Here is a 24,717-nt window from a genome sequence, read left to right as displayed (position 1 = left end):
AAGGAGCAGATAAGAAGGCAGATTTTGGAAAGGTGCAAAAATAACAGGGTTGTTGTCATGGGAGACTTCAACTTCCCTAATATTGATTGGCATCTCCTTAGTGCAAAAGGTTCAGATGGGGCAGAATTTGTTAGGTGTGTCCAGGAAGGATTCCTGACACAGTATGTAGACAGGCCGACTAGAGGAGAGGCCATACTGGATCTAGTACTAGGCAATGAGCCTGGTCAGGTGACAGACCTCTCAGTGGGCGACCATTTCAGAGATGGTGACCACACTCCCTGACCTTTCACATAGCCATGGATAGGGATAGGAGCAGACGATATGGGAAAGTTTTTAATTGGGGGAGGGCTAATTACGATGGTATGAGGAAGGATCTTGGGAGTGTAAATTGTGAACACATGTTTTCGGGAAAAAGCACAGAAGAAATGGAGAGGATGTTTAGGGAACACTTGCATGGGGTTCTGGATGGGTTTGTCCCACTGAGACAGGGAAAGGATGGTTGGGTAAAGGAACCATTGTTGACAAGAGTGGTGAAATATTTATTCAAGAAGAATAAGGAAGCATACTTAAGTTTTAGGAAGCAAAAATCAGGCAAGGCTCTTGAGAATTATAAGGTAGCCAGGAAGGAGTTTAAGAAGGGATTTAGGAGAGATAGAAAGGGACATGAGCAGGCCTTGGCAAGTAGAATTAAGGAAAACCCCAAGGCATTCTACACGTACATGAGGAACGGGAGGATGACTAGAGTGAGGGTAGGACCGCTCAGGGATAAAGGGGGAAACGTGCCTGGAGGCAGAGGAAATAAGGGAGGTCCTTAATGAATACTTTGCTTCAGTGTTCGCTAGGGAGAGGAATTTTGATGAATGTGAAGTCAGCACAGAACAAACGTGCTGGAGCAAGTTGAGGTTAGAAAGAGGTAGTGTTGGAGCTTCTGAAAAACATTAGGTTAACTAAGTCCCCAGGACCAGACGGGATATACCTCAGGTTACTACGGGAAGCGAGGGAAGAGATTGCTGAGGCGTTGACGATGCTTGCATCCTCCCTGGTCACAGGAGTGGTACCAGAGGATTGGAGGATGGCTAATGTTATTCCCTTGTTCAAGAAAGTAATAGGAATAATCCTGGGAATTATAGACCAGTGAATCTTATGTCAGTGGTGCGCAAGCTATTGGAGGGGATTCTTAGGGACAGGACTTACAAGCATTTGGAGAAGCATAGACTTATTAGGGATAGTCAGCATGGCTTTGTGAGGGGCAGGTTGTGCCACACGAGCCTAATTGAGTTTTTCAAGGAGGTGACAAAACAAAGAGATGAAGGTAAAGCGGTGGATGTGATGTATATGGACTTTAGTAAAGCATTTGGCAAGGTTGCCCGTGGTATGCTCATCCAGAAAGTCATGAGGCATGGGATCCATGGACACTTGGCTGTGTGGATTGGGAATTGGCTTGCCCACAGAAGGCAGAGTGTTTTAGTAGATAGAGAATATTCTGCCTAGAGGTCGGTGACTAGTGGTGTTCCGCAGAATCTGTTCTGGGACCCCTACTCTTTGTGATTTTTATAAATGACTTGGATGAGGATGTGAAGGGATGGATTAGTAAGTTTGCAGATGACACAAAGGTTGGAGGTGTTGTGGATAGTGCAGAAGGTTGTTGTAGGTTACAACAGGATATAGACAGGATGCAGAGTTGGGTGGCGAAGTCGCAGATGAAGTTCATTCCAGAAAAGTGTGAAGTGATACACTTTGGAAGAACAAACATGCAGGTGGAGTACCAGGTTAATGGCAGGATTCTGAGCAGTGTGCAGGAACATAGGGATCTTGGGGTCCAAGTCCATAGATCCCTCAAAGTTGCCATGCAAGTTGATAGGGTGGTTAAGAAGGCATATTGTGTGCTGGCCTTCATTAGTCAGGGGATTGAGTTCAAGAGCTGCGAGGTAATGGTGTAGCTCTATAAAACCCTGGTTAGACCACACGTAGAGTATTGTGTTTAGTTCTGGTCATCTCATTATAGGAGGGATGTGGAAGCTTTAGAGAGGGTGCAGAGGGGATTTACCAGGATGCTGCCTGGATTAGAGAACATGTCTTATGAGGAAAGGTTGAGGGAGCTAGGGCTTTTCTCTTTGGAGTGACGCAGGATGAGAGGCGACTTGATCGAGGTGTGTAAGACTATGAGGGGCATAGATAGAGTGGACAGCCAGGACCATTTCCCCAGGGTGGCAATAGCCAATACCAGAGGACATCAGTTTAAGGTCAGAGGAGGAATGTTCAGGGAAAATGTCGGAGGTAGGTTCTTTACACAGAGAGTGGTGGGTGCCTGGACTGCACTGCCTGGGGTGGTTGTAGAGGCTGATACAATGGGGACATTTAAAAGACTCTTAATAGTCATATGGAAGTAAGAAAAATGGAGTGTTATGGGCTGTGCAGGAGGGAAGGGTTAGGTTGATCATGGAGGAGGGGTTCATATAGTTCAGCACAACATTGTGGGCTGAAGGGCCAGTACTGTGCTGTTATGTTCTATGTAATCTTAGAGATTTTGATTGATCTGTTTCCTCCTCTTTGTCAGGCAAATATCATTTCTATGACAATTATTTTGACCTACCAGGAGCTTTGCTGTGTGCACGGGTAGTGGATCTATTAGATCAGGTGAGAAAGACTTTAAGTTATTTGACTTTTTGTTTTTTCCTCATTGAATCATACAAATTACACTACAGTAAGGGCTATTCATACAGTCTGGTTGTTTACTGTAAATTAAATTATTTATTCCAATTTTGATCCTAGAAGAGCTGCATGTTTTACATGAAGGAGTATTATATGCTGTAATGGTTTGTTTAATTACTATTACAGCTTCAAAATAAACTCGACTTCAGAAATAATCTTTAAAATAACAGTTTATCATCTTTTTCCTATAAACAATTTTTAAATTTGGGATGTAAACAAAAGACATAAGTATCGAAATTCTTCAACAAAAAAGTACTGAACAAGTCAAGACAATTAGTGTTATGTGTCTTCAAATTTTATTATCAAAGAGTTAATGTCAATAGGTCATTTTGAAACGAGAGTTGAAATTACACATCTTGTCTAGGTTTTCAGAAATTAAAACTGGAAGGTTTAACTTCTTTTTCTAATCTTTACCTAAATAATGGCTGGAAATTGCTTTGCATAACTCTGACTGAAATAAAAATGACCAGCTTGAAGAAGAAAAATATTGTACACATTTCTGGATGCCTTGGTGCCCATTGGGAATTTCAACCCTTGCTTATTTGACAGGGCTTTTATCTGGGGAGCACCTCTATTTCCAGTTTAAAACTCCTCCAAATAATGTAAATAATGGACAACACTCACTATGTTTTGTGTTATTTTCAACTTTGCTCTTCTGAAAAATAGCAGGTCATCTTTAATTGCAAAACTACCAACTTTTACTAACTATTTCTCCTTTATCCATATCATTTAAAAGACCACAACTGAATTCTTTGTCTTCCTGCAATTTCATAACAGAAGCTTGCACAATGCTATGATTGCTTTGCTTGTTGAGATCAAGGTCAAGGGCACCGTCAGCCTCCTAGTCTTGTCAGTTCAGGCTACTGCTGCCAAGCTCTGCTGATTTTCAGTTTGCTGCTGTTTCCTGCATTAACGAGATCACCCAAACTCCATACTTGGAGAGAAGACTTCACCTATATTTCCTTTATTCCAGAGAAACTGACACTACAGGCATGGGGATCTGCTGCATTCTTGGATGTACTATTACAGGCATTTAGAAATTACACGCAGAGACCTCCCAGGCAACACTGGATGGTATCTGTGGCCCCCTACACCAAGAACATTCCTCCTGTGGGTACTGTTCTTTAACAGCCTTTACTGGTCCTTTTGACTGCCTGGGAACACTCTCTCTCACAATTCCCCAAAATGCAGCACCACTCCATTATGGCTGGAAGGGTATTGCTAATGGTGATGTTTTAAGAGCTGGCTGCTGGGATGGCAACTGATGGGCTAAATGCTGCAGTTGTATGAATTTATGATCAATCAAAACGGTAGCAGATGCTAAAACCAACATCGTGTAACAAGGCTACACAGGCAAACAAGTCAATACAGTTTAGAGATTTTTCAATTGCTCTCTTTATGGAATTTTTAAAGAAAAGATATTAGGATGACAATTCTGTTTTAACGCCATTGAAATGCAGTAATGCTATTTTAATCCTTGTTCTCTGTTATGAGCGTTTATGTTAGATTTAACTTGATACTGTGAGCGTTCTCATTTACGGAATTTAGAACACAGTAATTTATTTGTTAAAGACAAGCTGTTATGTTTTACTAATTTCAATGTTTTCAAATATATATATTCATAAATTCATATATTGTACATATTCCATAAATATATTTCAAATGGTGTTACTGTGTATTTGTTTCCATAAATGGATTTCCATGACTTGTTTAGTTCAAGAGGAGACGTTTTCTTGCAAGCGTACACTGTAGAGTACAAAACAAAAAATAAGGGGAAATGACTTTTAACCACATTGTGATGTTGAGGATTCCATTAACCAATGGTTTTCATTATATAAAAAAATATTGTTATGCTGTTGAATTGATTGGAGCAACCCACGAATTGTCAGAAAACAAAAAGTGTCAGTGGAAGTTGAATTTCTGAACATTAGTTCTTGTTTTAATTATATATCCATATAATTCCATAACTCCAGAATAATATGTAAAATAATGGTTCTTTCAAATAATTGCCACCCAGTTCAAATTTGTGTTTTTCTGTGTAATACATACAGCATGTAATTATTTCCCCCTGTATTTTTCTCTCCTCTCTAGTCCTTGCTGTCTTTTGACTAGGAGAACAGTTATATGATTTAATCCCACATCTACTACTCTAAAGCCAACCACAGTAAGGCTGACAAAACATTGTCTGGAAATAACATTCACCAGATTTTCTTTCCCTTCTTATAACAGAGATATCACTAGCATTGACACCAAAGATGGAAAAAAGTAAAATGATGTAATAAATTGTATGAAGAAAATATGGCAGAATTGAAGCCTATATCAATTCTTTTTCAACTTGGCATTCCATAAGGACACAGAAACACAGGTGCAGAGAGTAGGTTGATTATTTTTTTTCTCTAGTGTAGCTGCAGTGTAGATAGAAGGTATATTACTAATGTCATTATGGTGTGATAGTTGAAAAATGGAAATTCTGAAGAAGTTATGTCTACCAACTTAAGTACAGCAAAATGGAGCAACGTCATAAACTTTTCCCACATTCTGGAGGTGTGATCACATGGGCAAGAGTAGAGTATTCAATGTCCACAGCCTGTCTGATTACCCAAGGACATAAGGGCTGATCTGTATGTTTTTGTTGTCCTTAATATCGTTGCATAAAAATAATCCATTGGTTTCAGCATCTTTTTGATGGGGTGAATTCCAGATTCCCGCTGTCCTTGAGAAATCTCTACCTATCTTTGCTCATCTTAAATGTCTTATTTTCACTAGTGTGAATAGTGGTTTAGGGAATAGTGGTTTACCTATTCTATGCAATTAGTGCAATCATTATAATTTAATCTTCTAATTCTAATTCAGATATTCTGATGAATCTGCACTGCATAGCCTTCAAGGATAATGTGTTCTTCTTGAAGCATAATGCCCAGAACAGAATGCAGGAATCCAGATGTGGTTTAGAGATTTGTACATTAATATTGGCACGTGCATGTAATATCTGCTGTCCTACAGAATTGAAAGAGGTAATGCAATTGAGTGCAATGTTGCTGTAATGAGACACAGGCCTAAGTTCTTGGCTGCCTCCAGGTGGGATTCAAGTTTCCTACTTTCTCCACCTCATGGGTTTGTAGGTCAATTCCCATGAGTTTGTTTTAAGAAAGGTAAAACTGTACAATAGACTTGAGTATGTTTGAAATTATTGCGTACAAAATGGAAGCTAGGCATCATTATGCAAGCCTTTTGTTGTGGGACAATTGCAACTTGCCTGGATTGTGTGGGCAAAATTATTTTGGAAAGTTCAGTTGCAAATGGGAAAATACGTGGGTCATTTGAAAATGTGTATTTGTCTAGTTATCAATTAATTTCCCAAGTACATTTGGACTAACTCTATAAATTGTGTGCATGCTGTGGAAGAGGGTCTCTTCAATGTAATCTAACATAACACTGTAAAAACCTCAAGTAGTATAACTGCCATTGGTTGGTGGACTAATTTTTAATGGATACTGTAACATGCAATGTCCAATGTCATGATGCAATTGGTTTTGCAGGAAGGACACTTTTTATAAGTTTGATGTGCATTCCCATATAGTTAATTCTTGTTGCGATAGTTTCTTTTGTATTATTACCCAGTTTTATCTCCTTCACTATTCCACTGATTTAATGAACACAAAATTTGAGCCACTTGGTGACAAAGAAGTTAGATTATTGAAGTGTTTACCACCTCTTTTCCCAAGGTATGGTCTGTCCTAGATTTTGATTTAGAGATTAGGTTAGTTGTCAGAATGTATTTAGAGGGCAAAAGGAATGGTTCCCCAATGGGACTATAGCCATTTACACAGACGCAGACAAACAGACTCGCATCAGCAGGTGTGACCGAGCCTGAAAGAGAAACAAAATCCAGGCCACACCATGTACACCCTGTAAAAGAGGCTTGAAAGATAGAACCAAACAAGTAGCCAGTTCCATGTTTTCTGTGGCCAAAAATGTTCAGAAAATATACATATCTTGTTGTGAAAATTGTATTATGTTTATTCAAAGAACTCATACAAAATCCATCAGTTTGTTGGTTTTCATCCAGGATTCATTGGGTCAGTTTACTTCTCAATTCCCCTTTCTATAAAGGTCATAATATTTGCTCTACACAATGGGAAGAATGTGGTATTCTCAAAGCAAAAAAAAACTGTATATGCCAGAACTTTAAAAATAAATTACAAAATGCTACAAATGGTCATTTTGTTATGTAAGATCTATGGAGAGAGATTTGGAATTATTGTTTGAGGGTGATGATATTTCATCAGAACTTGGAGAAGTTAGAAGCTAAATGTGTTTTAAGTTGCAGAGAAGGTGGGTTGAAATGGAGGGAACACAAAGGGCATGTCTGTGAGGATTGGCACCGAGAGAGACTTGCATAGTGGTGGTTCTAGAGAGGGTAGTGAAGGTTTGTTCATTTCAGTTGATTTGCTTGGAAGAGATGTAGATAGAAAGAGATGAATGAGAGCAGTGGAATGAAAAAAAGTGCTGGATGCAAAAGACAACTCCTGAAATCTTGAAACAAGAAAGAATGCTGGAAATACTCAGCAGATCGGGCAACTGTGTGGAGGAAAAAAAAATGGAGTTCAAGGTAAATATTGATAACCTTTCATCAGAATTGTTAGCAAGGACCAGTTATCTGAAATTACTGAATTCAGTATTGAGTCTTGAGGGATATAACCATAGAGTCATAGAGTAGTACAGCATGGAAACAGGCCCTTTGGCCCAACTTGTCCATGCCAACCAGGGTGCCCACCAAGCTAGCTCCATTGCCTGCCTTTGGCTGATATCTCTCTGAACCCTTCCTATCCATGTACGTATCCAAATATCTTTTAAATTTTGTTATTGTACCTGCCTCGATCACTTTCTCAAGGCAGTTTGTTCCATATATGCACTACCCTTTGCGTGAAGAAGTTCCCCCTCAGGTCCCTTTTAAGCTTTTCATCCCTCACTTTAAACATATGCCCTCTAGTTTTTATTTCCCCTTCCCTGGGAAAAGATTGAGTGCATTCACCTTATCTATACTCCTCATGATTTTATCACCTCTATAAGGTCACTGCTCAATCTCCTGCATTCCAAGGAATAAAGTCCGAGCCTGCCCAACCTCTCTCTATATCTCAGGCTCTCGAGTCCTGGCAACATCCTTGTAAATCTTCTCTGCAATCTTTCCAGTTTAATGATGTCTTTGTCTTTTATAATGCACATAGTCAGAAGATGAGATGTTCCTCACACACTGTTCCAGTGAAGACCAATGTAAGTGGCCAAAGATGGACGTTAAAGTGGGAGTGGATGGAGGTGATCTGCAAAGCAAAATTCATTGAGTTTGATTTCTTCAACGTAAAGAACACTACATTGTGAGCACAGAATGTAGCATAATCGATTAGGAAAAATTGTAAGTAAATCACTGCTTCACCTGGAAAGGTGGGGGAATGGTTTTGGCTCATAATGAGTATTGGTCACTAATCTGTCCTCTGAAATGGTGATGGAGAAATCAGGAAAGGGAGGGGAAGAGTCGGAGATAAACTATATGAAAATGAGAAGAAGGTGGAAAATGGCGGCAAAGGTGATGAAACATTCATGTTCCAAATGAGAGAAGGAAGCAGCACCAACACAGTCATCAATGCACTGGAAAAAGCTGAGAGAGGGTACATGAGTAAGATGGAAGCAAGGATTGTTCCACATATCACCAAAGAGATGGGCGTATCTTGGGCCAGGTCCTTATGACAACAAAATTAATATAACCGAGTTAAATGGAATCCAATGTAAGAACAATTTAAACTAGGCTTCAGAAGGAAACTGTTTGGGGCTCTGTTCAAGGAAGAAACCAAGAGCACCTGAAGAGTGATCTGAATGACCATGTGAAGCTAGGACCATTGGTACCAGGAAATTGGAAAAAGTCAAACTGATGGAAGTTGTTAGAAATGTCATGGATGTAAGTGGGAGGAAGGTGGACAAGAAGGGAAGGAATAGAACCAAAGTAGGAAGAATTAAGGTCCAGGGAACAAGACCAAGCTGAAACAATGGCTCTTATAGAACAATTCTGCTTGTGGATCTTGTGGAGGAAACAGAAGCAGACTGCATGAGGTTGGAAGACCAGGAGGGTGGCAGCTGTGGAGGAACAATCTCCTGAAGGAAACGAGGTCATTGATTGTCTGGAGACTAAGGTCTGATGATCAATTGTGGGATCATCATTTGAAAGGAGATGTCAGGTGGCTGGGATTTAGCCTTGCTGAAGTAGATGTCAGGTAGCCAAACAACAGCATTACCCTTGTCAACAGGTTTGATAATGTTAGGGCTTATCCTTCTTGAACATAACATGTTAATGATTAAGGGAGTAAAATGTGTACTCACAGGTTTGAGTGCATAAGCTATACTTATGGAAACAACTGTTTATGCTAGTCACAAGAGAGTATGTAGGATGGTTATACTAGAACATGCTAGAAATCAGGTGCACGTGGATCTGCTTCACTCCCCACCCCCTGTGCTCAGCACTGAGTAATGAGCACTGAGCTCAAGGGCAAAATACACTTGGCGCTTGATTCCTCAGCTTCACAGCACCCATAGCTGCTGCTTCTAGCATGACCCCTTTCATTTGAATGAGGTCACTAACTGGCTGGATAAAATAATTGAGTGTAAGTGGTTTGTATGTTTAATTATATTTTAATTAATGAAAACTTTAATTGGAATGGTTTAAATGAATCTATTTAATATTGTTTTAATACTTTAAATTTATTTGTGTTTTCCACTGTTTCTTAATGTCTCTGATCATCAGGGACATAATGCAACTGTGGAAGAAGTCTTCTGACAGCGTGTTTCCATTGCCTACCTTGCACCATCTTCTGGCAAGACATTGAGAGACCTGTGATTGCAGGCATCCCATGAGAGATGCAAACAAGATGTGTACTGGGTCAAATGTGATTTGAGCCATTTGGTTCTTTGTATGGACTGAGGAGAAAAATAACTTGAGGTGGTTTGGATCAAACTGTTTTGTTGCTGGAGGTTGGTAAATTGGTTTATTATTGTCGCAAAATTTTAAACAAATTTAAAATTTGTTTTGCATGTCGTCCATACAGATCATTTCATCACATCAGTACACTGAGGCAGCACAAGGGAAAAGCAATAACATAATGCAGAATAAAGTGTTAGTTACAGAGAAGGTGCAGGGAGACAATAAGGTGCAAGGCCATGATGAGGTAGATTGTGAGGTCAAGAGTCCATCTTATCATACAAGGGCACTGTTCAATCGTCTTATAACCTGGTGGTTCATGCTTTCAGGCTCTTGTATCTTCTGCCTGATGGGAGGGGGGAGAAGAGAGACTGGCTGGGGAGGGTGGGGTCTTTGATTATGTTGCCTGCTTTACTAAGGCAGCGAGTAGTGTTTCCATGATGTGCTGAGCTGTGTCGACAACTCTCTTCAGCTTCTTCGATCTTAGGCAGAGCAGCTGCCATACAAAGGTGTGATGCATCCTGATAAGATGCTTTCTGTGGTGCAGCTATAAAAACTGGTGAGGGTTAACGGGCATGCTGAATTTCTTTAGTCTCCTGAGGAAGCTAAGGCATGGTGAGCTTTCTTGGCCATGGTGTCTATGTGGTTGGTCCACGAAGGCTATTGGTGATGTTCACTCCTAGGAACTTTAAGTTCCCAACTTTTTTGACCTCAGCACCATTGAAGGTAAACAGGAACATGTGCACAGGCCTCCTTCCTGAAATCAATGACCAGCTCTTTTATTTTGCTGTCATTGAGGGATATGATAAGATATCTTTATTAGTCACATGCATATCGAAACACAATGAAATGCATCTTGCGTAGAGTGTTGTGGGGGCAGCGAAAGGTTGTTCTCATGAGATCACGTTGCTGGGCTCTCTATCTCCCTCCTGTACTCCGACTCATTGTTATTTGAGATTCTGCCCACTACAGTGATGAAAAGTAGAGAAAGAAAAAATATACTGTGCAAAAAAATATTGGTTTTATGGTCTACAGGTTGGGAGAACAATTTCTTAACATCTATCTGAACACAAGAACGTTAGAAATGGAAACAGAAGTCGGCTGTTTTGCCTCTTTGTACCTGCTCTGCCATTCCATGAGTTCATGACTTATCTTTAATCGATTGACATTTCCTTGCACTAATCCTAGGTGCCTTGATTTCCTTAATATCTAAAAATTTATCAATCCGTTTTGAATATGTTCAGCAACTGAGTCTGCACAGTAGTCTTGGTAGTGATTTCCAAATATTAGCTGTCCTCTGGAAGTAGAAATTGCTTCTCACCTCTGTCCTGAATGGCTGGTCCCTTATTTTGAGAATGATGTTTATGAGTATCATCAATTCCTCATTTAACTTGTCAAGTTTCTAAATAGCCTTGTATATTTCTATAAACATTTCTCATTCTTCTAAACTTCAGCATATTGGCCTAGTCTGTTTAATCACTGCTTGTACTATAAACTTGCCCACCCAGAAATCAACCTGGTGAACCTTTACTTCTGTAGCAGCCCAGAAGGGATGTCAAGTAAACCATCAGGACACTCCACTGACTAGAAAGATGCTTGGAACCAAGGAGAAAGAAACAAGGGAAGGAAGGTCACGTAATTGACATGTGGTTGGTATCCACATGAGAACAAAGCTGAAACAGTTTTCCATCCCACTGTGCAGTATCGCACTGTGAACTATCCGGAGAACAGAACAAGGAAATGAGGATGTTTTTCGAACTGACATCTTGTGAAAGGGACAGTCTGATGAAATACAAAGGCACAAATAGACTTTCTTATAATTAAGGAACTGGTGGTTAAGGTAATCGTGGAATGGTGCCAGCAGGAATTTGTAAGGGTTAAAGATGCACATACTCATATAAATAAGGACTAGACTTCTAGCTGTATAATTAGCGATTTAAAAACTAAACAATGTCTGCAAGGTATGCAAAAAGGTGTCTTCTGAGGTAACCAGTAGCACTGACACTGGAGACTAACCACTGAAGAAGAAGAAGACGACCCTAGGTCGGGGACTTGGAAAAGATTTTGCCAAGTCAAACCCCAGCAACATTCATCTAAACACAAGAAGTAAAGTTTGGAAGTTGTGAAAGTAAACTAGAGAGTTGTGTAATTAAAAATGTTATGAAATTAATGAGTAATTGTTTGAACTACATAGTGAATCTCAGAATTGTTTATTATCACTGACTTGTATGTTGTGAAATTTATTGTTTTGCAGTACAGTGAAAGACAAATTTACTATAAATTACAAAATAAATAAATAGTGCAGAAAAAGGAATAACGAAGTAATGTTCATGGGTTCAGAAATATGATAGCAGAGGGGAAGAAGCTGTTCCTAAATCATTGCATGTGGGTCTTCAAGCTCCTGTACCTCCCTGATAGAAGTAACGAGAAGAGGGCATGTCCCGGATGGTGAGGATCCTTAGTGATAGATGCCACCGCCTTGAGGTACCACCTTTTTGAAGATGTCCTCCATGGTGGGGAGAGTTGTGCCTGTGATGGAGCTGGCTGAGTCTATAACCCTCTGCAGCCTCTTGTGATACTATGCATTGGAGCCTCCATACCAGGCTGTGATGCAACCAGTTAGAATGCTGTACATTGAAAGAAATTTGCAAGAGTCCTTGGTGACCTAAAAAATCACCTCAAACTCTTAACGAAGTAAAGCTGCTGGTGGTCTTTTTTGTGAATCTTTGAGCTGTTTGAACTAATCACAATTAATAAAATATAGGAATCAGGCAAAGTCATTGTCTAGGGTGTCTTATCATGTGCTGAATTGAATTGGCAACAGTGCACTCCTTCAATTGCAAATAAATCCTTCTGTAGGTAGAGAGACCAGACCTGTACCCAGTATTCCAGGTGTTGTCTCCATTGAAGCAAAGCATTTCCATTCTAGTGCTTAAATCCTCTTACAGTAAAGGCCTGTGTAAAATTTGACTTCCTAGTTGCTTTCTGAATTACATATTAATTTTCAGTAGAGTATAAGGACACCAGCGTCAAGTTCAAATCGAATTAGTCAAATTGGTTTATTATTGTCACGTACCAAGGTGCAGTGAAAAACTTATCTTGCATACTGTTCGTACAGATCCATTCATGACACAGTGCATTGAGGTAGTGCAAGGTAAAACAATAACAGAATGCAGAATAATGTGTTACAGTTACAAGGAAAGTGCAGTGCAGGTAGACAACAAGGTGCAAAATCATAATGAGGTAGATTGTGAGGTCAAGAGTCCATTTTATCGTACTGGAGAACTGTTCAATAGTCTTATAACAGCGGATAGAAGCTGACCTTAAGACTGGTGGTACGTGCTTTCAGGCTTTTGTATCTTATGTCCGATGAGAGAGTAGAGAAGAGAGAATGTCTGGGGTAGGTGGGTCTTTGATTATGCTGGCTACTTTACTGAGGCAGTGAGAAGTATAAACAAAGTCAATGGAGGGGAGGTTGATTTCCGTGATGTGCTGAGCTGTGTCCACAAATCTCTGCAGTCTCTTGCGGTTGCAGGCAGAGCAGTTGCCATACCAAGTCATGATGCATGAGGACACTTTCTATGGTGCATTTATAAAAATTGGTGAGGGTCAACAGGGGCATGCCAAATTGAGTATGTAAATTCCACATACTCTCCTGAGGAAGTGGAGCGCTGGTGAGCTTTCTTGGCCATGGCGTCTACATGGTTGGACCAGGACAGGCTATTGGTGATGTTCACTCCTAGGAACTTGAAGGTCTCAACCTCAGCATTGTTGATATAGACAAGAGCATGTGCACCGTCCCCCTTCCTGAAGTCAATAACCAGCTCTTTTGTTTTGCTGACATTGAGGGGAAGGTTATTGTCATGGCACCATGTCACTAGGTTCTCTATCTCCTTCCTGTGCTCTGACTCATCGTTATTTGAGATATGGCCCACTATGGTGGTATCATCTGTAAACTTGTAGATGGAGTTAGAGCAGAATCTGGCCATACAGTCATGAGTGTACAGGGAGTAGAGTAGGGGGCTGAGGGCACAGCCTTGTGGAGCACCAGTGTTGAGAATCCTGTTAGGGTGGTAGGCGAATTGCAGTGGGTTGAGGTTGTCTGGGAGGCTGGAGTTAATGTGCCATGAGCAGCCTCTTGAAGCACTTCATGATGGTGGATGTCAGAGCCACTGGGCGGTAGTCATTAAGACACGTTACCTTGTTTTTCTTAGGTACTGGAATGATAGTGGCTGCCTTAAAGCAGGTGGGAACCTCAGATTGAATCAGGGAGAGGTTAATAATATCTGCAAATCCCACTGCCAGCTGATCTGTGCAGGATCTTAAGGACACAGCCAAAGCCATCATCCAGGCCAGATACTTTTTGAACACCGGTAGCTTTCAATCACTCTTTTAGAACATACTCCACACCTTCCCATTCTTTTTTTTAACCAAAATGTCTTTTTCCAAATTGTATTCCATCTGCTTTATTATAGCTCATTCCTGTAGCCTGCCTATAACCCCCTGAAGTGTCCCTGCATTCTCCTCAGAGTCCATGCTGTCCCTGAGTTTGGATATATTATACTTGATATAGATGGTGAACAGTTGGGTCCTTAGCACTGATCTATGTGGCACCCCAATAGTCACCAAATCCCAATGGTTCCTACCTGCTTCAAAAATGCATTCTATTGTACTGGTGCCCAAGAAGAGAGTGGGGGGACCTACCTTGATGACTACCATCCAGTAGCACTTACATCAACTGTAATGAAGTGCTTCAAGAGGTTGGTATTGCACGAGTCGTCTTCTGTCTCAGAGATGACCTGGATCCGCTTCACTTTGCCCATTGCCACAGCAGGTCAACAGCGGATGCAATTTCTCTGGCTCTCCACTCTGCTCTGTAGCACCTGGACAACAGGAATACATTTGTCAGGCTGCTGTGCAATGACTTCAGCTTGGCATTCAACACAATCATCCCCTCCGAACTTCTCATCAAGTTCAAGGCCTGGGCCTCTGTACCTCACTCTGCAACTGGATCCTTGACTTCCTCATTATTAATCTGTGAGGATTAATAACAACATCGCCTCCTCACTGACCTTCAACACACATGCACCTCAATCCATGCTTAGCACCCTTCTCTACTCTTTATACACACGTGACTGTGAGGTGAAGCACCAATACCAAATACAAAATCACTGACAATACCACTGTTGTTGGATGGAACACAGGTAGTGAGTGAGATAGGATGTCTGATCAAGTGGTGCCACAACAACAATCTCTTGCTCAGCATCCGTAAAACTAAAGAACTGATCGATGACTTCAAGAAAGGGAAGGAGGGTGAACATGCACTAGTCTACATTGGTGGATCGGTGGAGGAGATGCTCAGCAGCTTTAAATTTGTGGGTGTTAAGATATCAAATGACCTGTCCTGCGCTCAGCACATAGATGCAATCACAACTGTGCCAGCATCTCTACTTTCTTAGAAGGTTAAGGAGGTTTGGCATGTCACCGAACACTCCAACAGATTTCAATGGATGTACTGTTGATAGTATGCTGACTGGTTGCATCATGGTTTGGTACGACAATTTGAATGTGCAGGAACGCAACAAGCTAAAGAGAGTAGTGAACTCAGCCCAATACATCATTGGCACATTCCTCCTGATCATCGGTGGTAACTATATCAGTTGCTGCCTCAAGAAGCTGCCTCTTCTAGCAGCTACCGTCAGGCAGGAGGTACAGAAGCCTGAAGTCCTACACCACAAGGCTACCTCCCTTCAACCTTCGGTTCTTGAACTAACTTGCACAACCCTAAACACTACCTCAGTATAGCAATGCTATGACCATTTTGCATCAAGATGGACTTTGTTTGCTTTTGTTCTTATTCTGTTGTTTCTTGTATGATTTTGTATAATTTATGGTTAATTTATGTTTTTCTTGTGAATGTTGTGTCTCTCATGCTATGTGCCTGTGATGCTGCTGCAAGTAAGTTTTTCATTACACCTGTGCATATGTGTACTTGTGCATATGGCAATAAACTCGACTTGACTTGAACTGTTTATTCTGTTTTCTGTCCATAAACCATTCTACGGTCCACACCAGTATATTACTCCCAACATTGTGTGCTTTCATTTTTAATAATCTCTTCCACAGAATTTTGTTGAAGGCCTTCTGACACCCAACATCATCTGGCACATCAATTTTCTTAGTTACAAATTGATGATTTGTCAAATACAATTTTCTTTTCATAAATTCAAGTTAACTCTGCCAATCCTTTTGTTATTTTACAAATCCTCTGTTACCCCTTCCTTAAAGGAAATTAAGGCATTGTCCTATTTCTGATATTAGGCTCACTGGTCCATAATTCTGTGTTTGTGCTCTCCCTCTTAGAATAGTGGAGTTATGTTACCTCCTAATCCGTGAGAACAGTACTAGAATCATTGATATTTTGGAAGATGACATCCAGTGCATCCATTATTTCCATAGCCACCTTCAAAACCCTAGGATGAAGGACAAGAAGTCCCAGTGATTTATTAGTCTTCAGTCCCATTAATTTCTCCAATATTGTTTTTTTGTAATAAATTGATTTGCTTTGATCTCACTCGACTTGTCGCCTTCCACTATCTTGAGAATTTCTGATTATGGAGAATCAGCCAGCCTAATATTGGATAGGTTCATGTAAACGTTGTAGGCCTGATACATTTGTAAATTGTTACAGGACGTATTCACTCTATAACAGATTTAATCTAATCTTTCGTAATGGATGCTCAAGGAACATGTACAGTGGCATGAAAAAGTTTGGGCACCCCTGGTCAAAATTTCTGTTACTGTGAATAGCTAAGCGAGTAAAAGATGACTTGATTTCCAAAAGGCATAAAGTTAAAGATGACACATTTCTTTAATATTTTAAGCAAGATTACTTTTTTATTTCCATCTTTTACAGTTTCAAAATAACAAAAGGAAAAGGGCTCTAAGCAAAAGTTTGGGCACCCTGCATGGTCAGTACTTAGTAACACCCCCTTTGGCAAGTATCACAGCTTGTAAACGTTTCCTGTAGCCAGCTAAGAGTCTTTCAATTCTTGTTTGGGGGATTTTCACCCATTCTTCCTTGCAAAAGGCTTCTAGTTCAGTGAGATTCTTGGGCCGTCTTGCATGCATTGCTCTCTTGAGGATATCTAGAGATTTTCGATGATGTTTAGGTCTGGGGACTGTGAGGGCCATGGCAAAACCTTCAGCTTGTACCTCTTGAGGTAGTCCCTTGTAGATTTTGAGGTGTGTTTAGGATTGTTATCCTGTTGTAAAAGCCATCCTCTTTTCATCTTCAGCTTTTTTACAGACGGTGTGATGTTTGCTTCCAGAATTTGCTGGTATTTAATTGAATTCATTCTTCCCTCTACCAGTGAAATGTTCCCCATGCCACTGGCTGCAACACAAGCCCAAAGCATGATCGATCCAGCCCCGTGCTTAACAGTTGTTCTTTTCATGAAATTCTGCACCCTTTTTTCTCCAAACATACCTTTGCTCATTGTGGCCAAAAAGTTCTATTTTAACTTCGTCAGTCCACAGGACTTGCTTCCAAAATGCATCAGGCTTGTTTAGATGTCCCTTTGCAAACTTCTGACGCTGAATTTTGTGGTGAGGATGCAGGAAAGGTTTTCTTCTGATGACTCTTCCATGAAGGTCATATTTGTGCAGGTGCCACTGCACAGTAGAACAGTGCACCTCCACTCCAGAGTCTGCTAAATCTTCCTGAAGGTCTTTTGCTGTCAAACAGGGGTTTTGATTTGCCTTTCTAGCAATCCCACGAGCAGTTCTCTCGGAACGTTTTCTTGGTCTTCCAGACCTCAACTTGACCTCCACCATTCCTGTTAACTGCCATTTCTTAATTACATTATGAACTGAGGAAACAGCTACCTGAAAACGTTTTGCTATCTTCTTAAAGCCTTCTCCTGCTTTGTTGGCATCATTTATTTTAATTTTCAGAGTGCTAGGCAGCTGCTTAGAGGAGCCCATGGCTGCTGATTGTTGGGACAAGGTTTGAGGAGTCAGGGTGTTTATAAAGCTTTGAAATATGCATCACCTGGCCTTTCCTAACGTTGACTGTGAACAAGCCATAGCCCTAACAGGTTAATGAAGGTCTGAGACCTTGGTAAAAGTTATCTGAGAGCTCAAATCTCTTGGGGTGCCCAAACTTTTGCATGGTGCTCCTTTCCTTTTTTCACTCTAAAATTCTACAAAACAAAAATAATACACTAATCTTGCTTAAAATGTTGAAAAGAATGTTTCATCTTTAACTTTATAACTTTTGGAGATCAGTTCATCTTCTACTCACTTAACTATTCACAGTAACAGAAATTTTGACTGGGGTGCCCAAACTTTTGCATGCCATTCAAACTTCTGAATTTTTTGGAATCACTTAATGTAATGATTTCTATCTTTATATCTTTCAGACCATATCTCCATTTTTTTAATAGTTATTTTGATTTTAGCTGCTTATGTGTACTAGCTTCTTGAGTCATTCAACAGATTGATAAACCTTCAAATCATTGCTTTTTCACAGAATAGAAATGTGAAGAAATATGAGTTCTGGAAGGATGTTATTGCTTCCATAGAATACAATTACAAAGCATCTGCCTTCAAAGGTAAGGCATTATTTCCTCTCCATAATACACATTTTTACACAAATGTTATGGTAATTAGCACTTTGAGGTGTCAATCCTTCAGTAGAATTTCATACTGGGAATCTTTATTGGAGAATTACTGCTTGTAGGCCATTTGAAGTTTGACTATTGTGGCTGTTTGATATTTTCTTACGATTGGATCTTCTTTTCAGGACCAGTTTTGAAAATAATAATGTATTTGACATATTTTGTGAAAGACACTTTATGTCCTATTTGCATCAAATCATGTGCTGTTGTATAGATATTTACTATGTACGGGTCAATCAAGTTACAAGTCATCTGCAAAAATACTGAATTATGAAATTTAAGAAGGAATAGTTTGAACTTTTGGACTATTATGAGTGATCCAATGTAACACAATGGTGGAATTCCTGTTAATTGTGGTGCAGCACTTACTTTTCACTTGATAGATTGAAGACGTTCATGTGCAAATGATTTATTCCCTTGCATTATATCTGACTTTTCTGTCTGTCCTATGTTGTCTTCCAGTCCCTGCGTTTGATTGTATTTTGGCTCTTTATAATTGAATTTTAGATAAACAATAAACAATTTTCTGTTCTTAAATTGAAAATTTTAAGTGCATTTTTTAATTTGTTGTCTTTTCTGGGCTGGCTGTTTTTTTGACACCTCAGTATATGCTTCTGTAAAATTGACACATTTTTGTGATTGCATGTGGTGAAGTATGCAGTATCTTGTGCATGAATGATAGTTGAAAGACTTTGAATCCTGAATTTCATCATTGGACTGAGTTCAGTAGTTTCCTTTGGCTGATTTCTATTTGCTTTCATTTTTTTTAAATAAAATTATTTGATTGTAAATAGAATGAGCAGATTGGGTAGACCTTCATGATTATAGCCTCCCAGGGAAATTCAACCCTGAAATGCCCAGATTTGCTGCTTAAGCATACTGTGTTTGTTTTTAGGTTTGAATTTCTTACTTTGTGACCTTGTGTGTAAATATGGTTGAACACATTATTATGTCATAATATATCGAACCATTAAAAAAAAAGGTTTGACATTATCCATGACACTGGCTGTTCAGAGCACTGTTTTGGTTGTGGTAGGAAATTGCTGAGCATTGTTTGTGAATGAGGTCAAATATTTAATACATTAGACAAAATCACATCCCTTTACTTAATTATCCTGTCCAAACATTATGAATAACTAGCTTTCAGAAGGAGGAAATTTTGAGGAAGAGATGAGTATATATGAAAATTAGTACATTTGATTCTCTTTTAAATGTAAAATATTTACCCATGTTGGGCCCCACCACATTGCTTTAGTTCCCAATGTACTGGAACTTGTTAGGGAATGCTGGCATTCCCCTGTGCAAATTGCACAGTTTGTGGTTTCCACATGAATACTGAAGTCTTGAACTTGTTGGCTGTACTTTGCAGTGGTTTTGTCCATGGAGCCCTGTGATAGAGAGCGAATGTTGCAGTTCCCCAGGGTTTACCAGATTAGACCTGGCACAGGAACGTTGAGTCCATTTGTTCCAATAAAGAGGAAAGACAAGGGGCAAAGTTAAGTAACTGTAAATTAATTTTATATTTTAAATTATTTGTGAGTAGTTAAATGGTTGTTTTATTTAAAACTTTAAACATTGTTACATTTATAGTTTTATCTTTGAATCTTTTAAAAATTTTTTTTTCCAAATATCATTTAGAACCTTTTGAAGTTTTTGACATAATTGTCAACTAGCTTGGCAGTGGTTTAATGGGATGTTAGTTTTATTCAGCTGTTTTGTAAGCAGGACTTGTCCTACCTTTGGGTGATTATGTTGCACTAAAGTCCTGCCACCATTGGTAAGCTCAAATTTTAGGATCAGGACATCTCTCCAGCAAATTAACATTGGCAAATCTGTAAAGTTAAGTATTTACTTTCCATTCAGGTCAATAAAATGCATAATTCTAGACACCTGCAGCTGGCCACCTGCAAAGTAAAGGAACTCAACAAGCTGCTGGGAGTAGTGACCATGGTTCAAGGCAGGTTTTGCCGAACAGCTCCATAAATTGGTGAGGAACTAGCAACAAATTCTAGGCCTTTGACTTTCATGCACGGAATCAGCACTTTTACAAACAATGGAGATATAAATAAATGAGTTAGTAACATGTTTTACTAGTTCTAGGCACATTGTATCTAATGTTGGGTTGATCCAAATTTATTTCCATTGGAGAATGTGTATAATCTCTGATAAGATCGTATTGTTTCAGAGTCAAACAAAGTACTTGTTATGGTAATTTACTATCTGGAATTGATGTAAAGCCCATTTCTTTATTTTAGATGATGTATTTACAAATTATGAGTATCAGGTTTATTAAAGTAACAATTAAACAGGAAGGAACAGGGGAAGGCGCACCTCAAGGATGCGTGCTTAGCCCACTGCTCTGTTCTCTCTACACTCAGGACTGTGTGGATAAGCACAGCTCAAATGCCATCTATAAATTCATCGGTGACACCGTTGTTATTGGTAGAATCTCAGATGGCGATGAGGAGGCATACAGGAGTGAAGTAGATCAGTTGGTTGAGTGGTGTCTCAACCATACAACCTCACACTCAATATCAGCAAGACCAAGGAATTGACTATGGACTTTGGGAAGGGGAAGTCGGAGAACACACGCCAGTCCTCATTGAGTGGTCAGTGGTGGAAAGCTTCAAGTTCCTGGGCATCAACATCTTAGGATCTATCTTGGGCCCAACACATTGATGCAGTCACAAAGAAGGCACACCAGCAGCTCTATTTCATTAGGAGTTTGAGGAGATTTGGTATGTCACCAAAGACTCTTATAAATTTCTATAGATGTATGGTGGAGAGCATTCTGACTGGTTGCATCACAGCCTGTATAGAGGCTTCAATGCACAGGATCGCAAGAGGCTGCAGGGGGTTGTAGACTCAGCCAGCTCCATGACGGGCACAACCTTCCCCACCATCAAGGACAGCTTCAAGAGGCAATGCCTTAAGAATGTGGTATCTATCACTCAGGACCCTTACCATCCGTGACATACCCTCTCTTCGTAACTACCATTGGAGAGGAGATACAGCAGCGTGAAGAACCACACTCAGCGATTTAGAAACAGCTTCCTTCCACCATCAGATTTCTGAATAGTCCATGAACACTAGCTTGTTGTTCCTTTTTTTTGTAGTATTTCCTACTTATTTTTGTAATTTATAGTAAATTTATGTCTTTGCACTGCATTGCTGCTGCAAAACAAGAAATTTCATGTCACACAAGTCAGTGATAATAAATCTGATTCTGAACATGGTCGTTATTTATTGATCATTTCTTTTAAAGTGTAAAACAATCAATATAGCTGCTATACTTTTCTCAAATCTTAGTGAGCCTAAAGCAGCACATGTGACATAAGTGTAGGTGAAGCCCTCAGATGTATGTCTTGCCTAAGTAAGCATAAAAGAATTGAAAATTGCAGAATTGGTGGAGAAAAGCAAGTGTTCCCATTGAAGTTGAAGCTGACACACAAGAAACTGGGAAGATCTATTTTTACAATCGAGGAAGTTTATCAGATTTAGCGCTAACTTGCTTTGTCTTGAATTGATATAAGACATTGCTTGGCAGAATTTAATGGTTATTTTTTAATAACTTCCATAAATAATAATCGTGTTTATTTTCAGGTACTTATATTGATTTCTATTGATTTGAAATTTCAGGATTGCACAAAATTAGGGTCCACAGCAACAACAGGAAATGTATCACTGCAGTTGGTTCTTGTTGTGTGGTTTTTCAACCTTAATTGTCAGCATCCTTCACTGTACACCAGAAGGACGCACAGAATTAATTATTCACAATTCCACATTGGACAAAGCAGTTCTAGCCAGAAAATTAAATATCTGATGCTCTTGTTTTGCTTTTTTCACACTAATGAACTTTGATTAGTAACAATGAAAATGTTTGTATATTGATCTATAAGTGCAAAGTGAAATCAGCATTTGTTAATGTTTATTGATGAGTTGAATTCTGCCAAGATTATTCAAGGCACAAATTACTTGCTCATGTCTACACCCAGCAGTGCTTCAAATTTATTATTTTTAGACAAAGCAACCAGCCTGTTTGTCACGTAACTCCACCTACTTTGTAACTACACCACATCTACTTATCATTGATATTGCATGATCACTAATTGATACTCCTTTTGGCTATTGCTTGGTGAACTTCAGGTATTTTTAGCCAAACTGGCAACCACAGTAAACAAATATCAAGTGTCAAATAACATGGCATTCATAATTGAGTAAAGATATTAAAATAGTGTTTTGGTTCAGAAAGTGGATCCAGAAGTCTTGGAATGGCCTAAAGAGCAGACTGCAGACACACATCAAGAAGCTTTTCTAAATTTATAACATTATTTTCAGCACAAAGATCAGTGTAAAATGAAAGCACTGCTTCTTTTGTTTCCTTATTTTATTCGTAAGCATTGTTCTTTAATGTCTTCTGAGACTATTTCTGCTCACATAGTCCCTGGAGATTATGCTTTCTAGCATATTATTTTTTTCTGGAAATTAATTGAGAAAGAATGTAACCAAGAAACATGGCATAAGCTGGGAAAGCTATTCCATCTTTGCATGCAGCGTTTAAAGTTTTTGCTTTGTTACTAATTTCCACAAAGTCAGCTATGTCTGATTTTGTCTGATTCCTGTTTGCTGTCAGGTTCATTTGGATCACTATTTGATCAGGAAAGAAATTACTGAATTCTAAGCATCTTAATTAGTAACTGCTGCATCCACATTACTATACAGCTTTCTCTGGGACATGAGCTTTACTCTTTATAGGTTGGGACTTAAAGCTGCCTGAGCTTGAGTGATGCTTATCTGCTATAGAAGTTTAATTCTAGTAGGCAATATCAATAGGTTCTTAAAAAGTAAGATATCTTCTGATTATTTAGCAATATTAAACTTTGAAATTATTAAAACTTTGTCAATGTAAGTTTTTCAGACATTGAATACTTAAATGACTACATTAAATTTAATCTGGATTTGCAGCATTCCCATTTAATTTGACCCAAATTTAAACACAATCAAAGAGTACAATTTCAGGAAGGCGGACACTTTTTCTGTATTTCTTCTGTCTTAAATACCTCAAAACATCATAAGCGCAATTAATCACATTGAGAAACAATAATTGTTATGAGGAGGAAAGTGGCAGTTATTTTGTGCAAATTTCCAACTGTAATTTGGTTACTTAAATATTTTGCCTATACTTTGGCTACACTGAATTGTGACATTTGTATAAAAATGGAATAATTTCATTTATCTTGCTATTGGCAAAAATAGTGGTAGAAAAATGCCATCAAAATTAGCCTTCCCCCAATTTAGAACTTGAGGACCAGTCCTATCTTTTTATGGTCGCTTGTCCCAAAGTGTGACGGCATTGTTTAAAAAAATTGGTTAATATTCTGTAAAAATAGCAGCAAAAGGAATATGATGTGAGCATATTCAGACCTGTTAAATAAACAAAGAGCTGCCACTTTCTGTATACTTTGTACTAAAATAATAGGGCAGGTTTTACTATCAAAATAATGAGAAGACTAATAATACTATTACTTATCAATTATTAATGTTTACACTGACTTGGGCAAGGAGAAGATTCATTATATTGCTAAAGAGTGAGTTACACTATTGCTGTTAGTTTTGAAGAATGTGAAGTTGCCTCATTTGCATGCTAGGCAACAACTATACTCAGTTATAGTATAGTTTTGACATTAATAGTCCAAGCAATATCTCCCTCTGCCCATCTCTGTCTGTGCCTGTCTCCTTCTATCTCTCACATGGCCACAGTTCCCACCTCTTCGCTCTCTATCTCTTCCTGTATCAAGTTCAACATAAATTAATATACTTACTCAGTACTCCTTTGTCCTCTTTACTTCCCAATCACCCCAGTGACAGGAGTGTGTTTTTATTTGTTAGTGTCTTAGGCCCAACTATTTTAAGCTGCTTCATCAATGAACTACCTTCCATTATGAAGTCAGAAGTGGCGATGTTTGCTCATGATTGTACAATGTTCAATTCAATTCATAACTCCTCAGATGACACCTGCTTGGAGCAAGACTTGGACAACATTCAGGCATGGGCATTAGGGTGTAAGACAAGGAGTATTTGTGCCACAAAAAAATGCCTGCCAGTGACCACCTCCAACAAGAGAGAGTCTATCCAACCATGCTTGATGTTCAATGATGTTACTTTTGCAGAGTACCTACCATCAACATCTCTTGACCAGAAACTCAACTGGACCATCCATATTAATACTTTGGTTATAAGAACAGATCAGATGCCAGCTATACTGCAGTGGGTGATTTGCCTGACACCCTAAAGCCTTTCCAGCAAATACAAGGCACCATCAGGGGAGTGCTATAATATTCACTACATGCTTGGATC

General features: G+C 39.3%; 1 protein-coding gene across 1 annotated transcript in view; it reads left to right on the top strand.

The window, feature by feature from the left end:
- The window catches only part of nt5dc1 (5'-nucleotidase domain containing 1), a 423,262-nt gene that overhangs the window by 20,598 nt on the left and 377,947 nt on the right, over window positions 1-24,717 (top strand). The window contains exons 5-6 of the mRNA XM_052024297.1: window positions 2,558-2,637; window positions 18,213-18,294. Coding sequence (XP_051880257.1) covers window positions 2,558-2,637; window positions 18,213-18,294 — 162 coding nt within the window. The remainder of the gene's footprint in view (window positions 1-2,557; window positions 2,638-18,212; window positions 18,295-24,717) is intronic.

Source organism: Pristis pectinata, chromosome 10 (assembly GCF_009764475.1).
Source record: "Pristis pectinata isolate sPriPec2 chromosome 10, sPriPec2.1.pri, whole genome shotgun sequence".
Lineage (NCBI taxonomy): Eukaryota > Metazoa > Chordata > Chondrichthyes > Rhinopristiformes > Pristidae > Pristis > Pristis pectinata.
This window is presented reverse-complemented; position numbering and strand designations above follow the sequence as displayed.